This window comes from Pseudophryne corroboree, chromosome 5 (assembly GCF_028390025.1).
Source record: "Pseudophryne corroboree isolate aPseCor3 chromosome 5, aPseCor3.hap2, whole genome shotgun sequence".
In the NCBI taxonomy this organism is placed as follows: domain Eukaryota; kingdom Metazoa; phylum Chordata; class Amphibia; order Anura; family Myobatrachidae; genus Pseudophryne; species Pseudophryne corroboree.
The window spans coordinates 703671787-703680423 of NC_086448.1; the positions used below are offsets into that span (position 1 = coordinate 703671787).

The 8637-nt window shown below is 38.7% G+C and overlaps 1 protein-coding gene across 1 annotated transcript; it reads right to left on the bottom strand.

Annotated features, from left to right (window-relative positions):
- Positions 1-1733: 1733 nt before the first annotated feature.
- Positions 1734-6290, bottom strand: MSC (musculin). Its single transcript, XM_063923910.1, has 2 exons — positions 5632-6290; positions 1734-2816 (listed from the first exon to the last, which is right to left on the bottom strand). The coding sequence occupies exons 1-2, from the start codon at positions 6100-6102 to the stop codon at positions 2772-2774; spliced, it is 516 nt and encodes a 171-aa protein (XP_063779980.1). The 5' UTR covers positions 6103-6290; the 3' UTR covers positions 1734-2771.
- Positions 6291-8637: the final 2347 nt, after the last annotated feature.

An 8637-nucleotide genomic window follows, 5' to 3' on the forward strand; every position in this document is an offset into this window, starting at 1 on the left:
CCGGAAAGGTCTCTCTGCCTCCCTGCACTCTCCCCTACTGACTGCCGTGCTGTCAATCACTGCTGATCGGTTAGCACGGCAGGATCCCCCCCTCCAGCGGCTGCAGACAATGGCAGCCGCTGGGGAGGGTAAATTAACCCTCCCAAGCCACCCCCAGACCCTCCCTGTATACCTGGAGGCTGTCCCGGCTTTCAAAATGAAAGCCGCAATGGTCGCAATGTTTTCGATGGTCACGATGTTCCCAATCAATGTTTCGATGTTGAGGGGGGGGGGGGGATTTTTAAATGTTTTTTTTTCTTCCTTTTTTTTGAACTAAAATCATTTGGGATAAGGTTAAATTCATGTTCTTCACCTAATTCACTCATTTAAAAAAACGACAATTTCGGAGCGGTTTTTGGCAAAATAAATCGTCAGTTAAGTGGTTAAACAAAGTTTGAGTGCATTGTCCCATAAGAAAGCAAAGTTGTCACTTTCTCATTTCTGCTAAAAAAAAAAAAAATCCATATTTTGGAGTAATACACATTTCAGAATTTTGGATGTGGGAAACTCAACCTTTACATCAATATACACATTAAAAATCTACACATAAATCCAACAATTTTGGAAAATATTACTGACACCTTTTAATGATACATTTTCATGCTATATTAAATGTGTCTATTAATGAAATGGAGTTAAAAGATTGTAAATATTGGTTCTCAACATTAGACAGTCTCAGAATATTTGTTGTGACACTTCTATTACTTGAAGTGTATGGAGAGAGATTTTTTTTTTTTCTTTTTGTTACTGACAGGCGAAAATCCTACTTCTATTTTACTGTCAGTAAATGTATTACCTTTTGTTGATTGGCAAACCTGGATAGATGGTGTAACTTTCTTGAAAAATGCTTAGACATTTTATAATTGTGTGCACCTATATTGTATTGTATTTTTCTTTGGTTATAGAGCATCCTAATTTGCCCAGAACTTTCACAGTTTGATTAAAAATATATTACAAATAATTCTATGACTGCTTTCTAACCGAAAAGTTGTATAGTTTGGCTTTTATAAAGAGAGAGATTTTAGACTGAGACAAGAACTACCACTTATTTTTAAAAAAAAAAAAAAAAGGCATAAAAACATAGATAAGACCATTATAAAGACAGAGATAAAAAAATATACTCCTTTGGTTTAAAGTTCTTTTTAACAATGCAAAATATTCTAGAACTCTGGCACCATTAAAACATATACTGAAACTGTCAGGAACTGTGCGTACTTAGACGGAGTGTCCACCGTGCATCAGAATCAGAAGTGGAAACTGTTAATCTTTAAGTGGGGAACAGGAAAAATCTGCTGAATTGTGAAGACTGGTTCTATTATCTTATCTTAGGAAAGCAACGTAAAGACTAGAAGGTAAATATGCAGAAATATGCAGAATTATCACTAACATAACATCCACCAGAATCTGCCATTACATCACAACTTTCTAACAATCAACATTTTTTTCTTTGGCTTTCAGCACTAATCGTATCTATCTTTTCGAAAAAATATTTTCATTCCAAGATCTTCCACTGTTGTTTCAGTCTTAATACAGAGTATAACATCCATTTGTTTTTGTGAGTCTAATATTTTTTAAAATTAAATAAGACATTGTCCCATAACAATAAAATACATAAATACATTATTTATTGTTCAATAGTTTATAGAAAAATAAAGTATTAATTTCAAATGCAGTATATTATTGACTGACAGGCAAACAGTATAATCTTAAAAAACAAAAATAAACAATTTCAACTGTGTACAATACACAAAAGCATAAAAACTGTTCTTTACTGGAAAACATAATATTTTACAAACAATATGCAAATACAACCACCTCTGAAGGTAAAATAAAAATATAATAAAAAAGAATGTGATTACAATTTTTATAACAATCTGATACATTAAAGTTACTGTTTTTGGTTTATAGGTTAAACTGTAACAAGCTCAATTAGGCTTCATTGGTAAATAACTGTTGAATAATTTAGAAGAGTCTGCACATAATTTTCTTACTTAGCAAAATGGCAATTATGTAGCTTAAACTCAAACAAGAAAAGAGTAAATACTCTTTAATATAAACAAGCCTTGATATGCTGAAATTGCTATCATTTGCTTTATAAATGTGACCCTTGTGTTTATGACTTTATTCCACAATTATTCAAATTTACAATAATCTTTATTCTAATGTACACAAATATTTCTGATTTATTTCACACATTAAAAAAAAAAATTCCAGAGTTAAAATCTTAACCGGCCTCATGTTAACAACATTATAACACAGCTATAAAAATATATTATATATCTATTATCTGTTTCATGACTACAATACTGCTCTGACCAAAAAAGATATATATATATATATATATATACAGTTTTAATTTTGGATAAGGGATACTCAACCTCTATATGTATAAAACATGTATGTTTAATAAATGGCAGTGAGTGTGGAGTGTATACATGATATGTCTTCCTTTACTGGAGTGCTTTTACAGAATCAAATTCACTCTAGTAAAAAAAGAAAAGCACCACCTGTATTGTATTGTTTAAATTTCCCAAATTTAAACCTAAGTGCACTTTTATAGAATATTGGAAATAATACTGTTACATGATGTGTACAGTCCGTTAACATCATTCATCAGTAACTATAAATCTGCTACAGTACATCTTGAATAAAAATCTTTAATCGGATGAAGCAGTCAGATAGATGGTCTCCTATACTGTGGCCCCATAAAACCTACAGGATACATTAACTTCTTAAGGATCACATTCCAGTCGTCCTGAAATCATAAATGGCCATGTCTGTAACAAAGAATATGACAATATCAGGTGGCAGTTGCAACCATTAAGTTAAATATGTGAAGATAGATAGATAGATAGATAGATAGATAGATAGATAGATAGATAGATAGATAGATAGATAGATAGATAGATAGATAGATACTGTAGATAGATAGATAGATAGATAGATAGATAGATAGATAGATAGATAGATAGATAGATAGATAGATAGATAGATAGATAGATAGATAGATAGATAGATACTGTAGATAGATAGATAGATAGATAGATAGATAGATAGATAGATAGATAGATAGATAGATAGATAGATAGATAGATACTGTAGATAGATAGTTCGATCATTGTATTTCTGTTAATCAAGAGGTTCTTTTAATCTAAAACAGTCTTCTCAAAACCACATCTACAGGCCATAGTTATATTATAACTGAACTTTGAAATATTACTGAACAAAGGTAGTAATAGAAAAAAAGAATTATTATACATTCAACCAGTATTATCAAACTAAAAGGAATGCAGCATTATTTAGTGTACATAAAGCATCTACATGAATATGTATACAGTTCAATGCTTTCCATGTAAATAAATATAAAGGATTATATTTTTATACAAGTATTAAAACATTGCCAAATGCTTTTAAAAAAAATAATAAAGTATATAAACTTGCAAGTTTAGATCGGGAGCCACAACATCAATAGCCAAGATACATGTCATACTACTTTTGTAGACATTATTTAGACACTGGGAGCAACAACACAATCTCAGGAGCTCCGACTCTAACTGTAGGAGGCCAAGTCACTTAGTCGCGAGTTGGCCAAACATTGCTCTGAAATGGTCTCAATGGAAGTTAACACTAATATTATTTAGCAGCTCCTGAGTGCAGATGTGGCCACAGTCATCCGACCCACAATTATTCACAAACACAGGCCGTTTGCCTCGACCAGTGTGCATGTGTATATGCAACTGCTTCCATTAGGAATGCATTGGTGCATACACACCCACAACTATTCTCAAGCAGGTGCAAATAGTCGCTGACGCAATTCCTGAGATGCATGCGCACATGTGAACGCATCAAGGAAAGGATGAGGCTGGACAGATCTGTAGGTGAACAGTAGGGAAAAATCTTTATTGCAAATTACAACTGTTGAGACTCAGCACAGATCCGCTGGCACACCTGTTGGCATGAATAATCGTTCACTTGGAGGGAGCAAATAGTATAATTTGGTCAATAAAGGTGTCATTTTTTAGGTGTCTTTTTCTTTGTCATTATCGCGGTATCCTATTGCAGGCCATTTTCATTGTGAAAAAACTGACCTGCGATCGCGCGAATAACACATGAGATCGGAATGAGTCCTCGATCCCATGTGTTATTGAGGCTCCGGCAGCTGTTTATCGCGTATTATGTTTCGGGTGCCTAAGGTACCTGAAGCATAATCTGCATTAAGTGCCGGCATCGGGGGGTGGAGCACGCCACATCGGGGCTAATAGGATAGCCCCCGGTGATACAATTACCCGAAGCATTTGGATACCCTCTGTGTATAAGTTTCTTTTATTTTTCTATTATTACTATTATCATTATATTTACTACGTTAAACTCACCATTCACCATTATGCATATACACTCACAGTAAAATGCTTGCCTTAAACACACAGCACAGTGCTTTGACAACTGGACACACACAAAGCATTGTGCACAGACATATACAGCATTGTGCATGAACACAGAGCATAGTGCATGGACACACAATGCATAGCACATAGACACAAAGCATAGTGCATAGACAATTGTACACACACAAAGCATTGTGCATAGACACACAGCACAGTGCAGACACACACACACACACACACACACACACACACACACATTGTGCACAGATACATACAAACAGCATAGTGCAGAGACACATAATATTTTGCATACAGAGTATTGTGTAATGACACAGCATAGTGCATAGAGACACAGCACAGTGTATACAAACAGCATAGGGCAGAAATGTACAGCATAGTGTACAGACACACAGTATTGTGCCCAGAGTAGTGTATAGTGACACAGCATAGTGCATAGCACACAGCACAGTGCATAGACACACAGCATAGTGCATAGACACACAGCACAGTGCATAGACACACAGCATAGTGACACAGCACAGTGCATAGACACACAGCATAGTGCATGGACACACAGCATAGTGCATAGACACACAGCACAGTGCATAGCGACACAGCACAGTGCATAGACACACAGCATAGTGCATAGACACACAGCACAGTGCATAGACACACAGCATAGTGCATAGACACACAGCACAGTGCATAGACACACAGCACAGTGAATAGCGACACAGCACAGTGCATAGACACACACAGCATACTGCATAGCGACACAGCACAGTGTATACAAACAGCATAGGGCAGAAATATACAGCATAGTGTACAGACACACAGTATTGTGCCCAGAGTAGTGTATAGTGACACAGCATAGTGCATAGACACACAGCACAGTGCATAGACACACAGCATAGTGCATAGCGACACAGCACAGGGCATAGACACACAGCACAGTGCATAGACACACAGCATAGTGCATAGACACACAGCACAGTGAATAGCGATACAGCACAGGGCATAGACACACAGCACAGTGCATAGACACACAGCACAGTGCATAGACACACAGCACAGTGAATAGCGACACAGCACAGTGCGCATAGACACACACAGCATAGTGCAGCATTGGCACAGTGCAATATTATTACCATGAGGCAGCAGCCCGTGACGCCGCCTGGTGCTGGCTGTATGGCAGTCTCATCCTTACCAGGCTGACTGGGTGCACGCTGTATCCGCCGGCGTCGTATCTGTCCTCCTGCAGCAGCTGGCGCAGGTGCGCTATGTAGCTGGAGGCCAGGCGCAGGGTGTCCAGCTTGGAGAGCTTGGTGTCGGGGGGCACCCAGGGCAGGCTGGTCTTCAGCCGTGAGAACGCCTTGCTCAGCACCCGCATGCGGGCTCTCTCCCGGGCGTTGGCCGCGTTCCTCTGGGACTGCTTGCTCTCCTTGGAGGAGCGGGGAGTCTGCTTTCTGTCCGGGTGCTGCTGGCCGCGGCTGCCCCGCTTCCTCCTGCCGCCTGCGGTATCCGCAGCCCCATCATCGTCCTCATCCTCCTCCTCGGAGTTGTCGGCGGAGTTCGGCTCCAGCAGCAGCTCCCCGCACCCCGTGGGTTTGGGATACTGAAGTTCCAGCACCCTCAGCTCCAGCAGCTCCTCCGTGTCACTCACAGAGCCCGTGGACATGACGCCCCTCGGTGACCGGACACAGGTCCACGCGTGGTGCCGCTCTCACGTGCACATGGCTGGCATGCACTGAGCCTGGCACGAGCCCCTGTCCACTCACACTAATTCCACGCGGAATCTGGAGGCATTTCTGCAAAGCAGCTATATAGCAGGGGGGAGTGTGGGTGTGGGGTCTCTCTCAGGGTGGGGAAGGGATGACAGCAGCAGGAGGTGGTGGGGGTCACTGCTGCATTTTGCACGTTGATTGGTGTAAACTTATTATCAGCATAATACAGTATAGAACGTTACACCAGTAGAAAAAAGTGAAAGTACTGTAGGCATACAGAAGAAAATATATACAATTATGCAAATTGAACTATGATTAGATCAGCTTTGATTTGGCCTGAAATAGTACCTCCAAGCCTGCATTTACATAAACGACTTATGTCTGCTTATTATTAACCCGTTCAGATCCACAAATCATTTAGTAGGTATAAGTAGGTGTTTTAGTCATATTTTTGCTATAAACTGTAAATTGTTAATTTCTGATTCCAACTGCATATATGTTTTGTAAGTTGCTTAGTAGCACTTTTTTTTTTCTTTGTATCTGTTTCAGTACTGTAGTGCGTTAATATTTTGCACCTGTTTCTCACTTGCTTTTCAATTGTAACAATGCAATAAGAAATGATAGAAAAATATAATAGTCCATGTTTTATATATTACCTGTGTAACAGAAATATAACTATGTCGACATATACCTATCAGCTAAAGACTGAACGCATTGGGGGAAGTACATACTGTAGATGGGATGCCGACCGCTGGGATATTAAATACAACCCCTGTAGTTAACAGAGATGCATTTAAATAATGAAGTGGGTTAGTAAAGTCAGTGAAGTGATGATGAGGGGGGGAGGGGGGGGGGGTTATAACAAAGGACATAAATTGGTTAAGTGATAGGAAGTCATTTTAAAACTTCATTTTTATTGCATTGTGTTTAGGGAAGAAGCCCAAAAGGGTTGGTATTTAGGCTTTGTTGCTGAAGGATCGTTCTGCAAATAAGTGCTGTAATGGAGCTATGGGAGTGAAGTGTTATGGGAAGATTATGGAACAGGTTGAATTGTTGTATATATACCTGATCAATCATTTACCTTTATGTTGAGGAGGGAAAGAATATCATTTACTTCCCATAATATACATACCTGTTTTATGCTCCTGACTAATTTATCATAATATTATATGTGATTATCATTTTTAATTTATCTACTATACGAAAACAAATCATAAAAAATTATCCCAGCTTAATGGTGCATAAAAATTGCATAAACCCCTTTATTCTTTTAGAAAGACAGTGATCTCCACTGTTGTTCACACGGGTCACGGGTGGCAGTGAAGAGATACATGGCCTAAATCAGACCTGATGGCAGCAGCAAAATTGTTCTCTAATGGGCAAAACCATGAGCACTGCAGGTGGGGCAGATATAACATGTGCAGAGAGAGTTAGATTTGGGTGGGGTGTATTCAAACTGGAATCTAGATTGCAGTGTAAAAATAAAGCAGCCAGTATTTACTCTGCACAGAAACAAATAACGCACGCAAATCTAAATTTCTCTCCACATGTTATATCTGCCCCCCCCAGTCCCCTTCCCCCTACTGCAGTGCACATGGTTTTACCCATTAGAGAACAATTTTGCTGTGCTGCAATCAGGTCTGAATTAGGACCACAGTCCAATGCAAAACTCCAATACTTACAGTATTTTGATCGGAAAGCAGTTTTACACCACATGCAGTGGTCTGTGTGAACAGCAGATGTGCAAGCACTGGTGTTAATGCCTAAAGTTCCTGCAGTATCTTCAGAACACTTTCCAAATACAGTATCTCATGCCATACTGTATACCATGCATTACAGAAGTAATCACAAAATGATTATCTTTATGTGCCCAGACCAGAATTCTCTAATTTGATCGGCAGTAAACATAAACTACATCAGTAGAAAAGCAGTGAGTGAACCTTGCTTAATATAAAGTAAAATAAGCGTGGTAAAAATGAATATTTCCAGTGAAACCGTATCTGCATACAATTACTTTACTATTTTATCTGATCTCTACAACAGGTGCAAGGAAGTTCGAGCTTGGGAATCGGTTCCCACTGTTAGCCTAAAAATGATCTCAGACACTGCTAACACTTGAGGCATGCTGGTGCTCTGCATTATAATCTGTTTTCTGCTCTAGTGTGATCATTCTAGAACCTTGCTATCCAATTAATGGCAATCTCCATTATAGCAATTTGAAAGTAAATACCGCAGATGGTTAATGAGTATAGATTTATTTCCAATCTGAACTAACTGAGGTTGGGTGCTGAAATGTAGCACTGAAGCTGTCGTGGAACTGGATAGCTTAAACTTGTATTGACTTTTGTAACTTTCAGGAAAGGAGACCTGTTACACGCTTGTAGTATAATACATTCACAGTGTTATTCACATTAAAACAACTCGTTTTTAATGGTGAACACAGATAGGTACAAAAGGGTTGGGTATGAGTGACCAGCGGTCAGGAGACT

What these genes read in the sequence shown, in the direction of transcription:
- MSC (XM_063923910.1), bottom strand. Translation starts at nt 6,102, where the DNA reads ATGTCCACGGGCTCTGTGAGTGACACGGAGGAGCTGCTGGAGCTGAGG. An exon ending in GCGTGCACCCAGTCAGCCTG is followed by an intron (nt 2,817 to 5,631) that starts GTAAGGATGAGA and finishes TCTTTGTTACAG; the next exon opens with ACATGGCCATTTATGATTTC.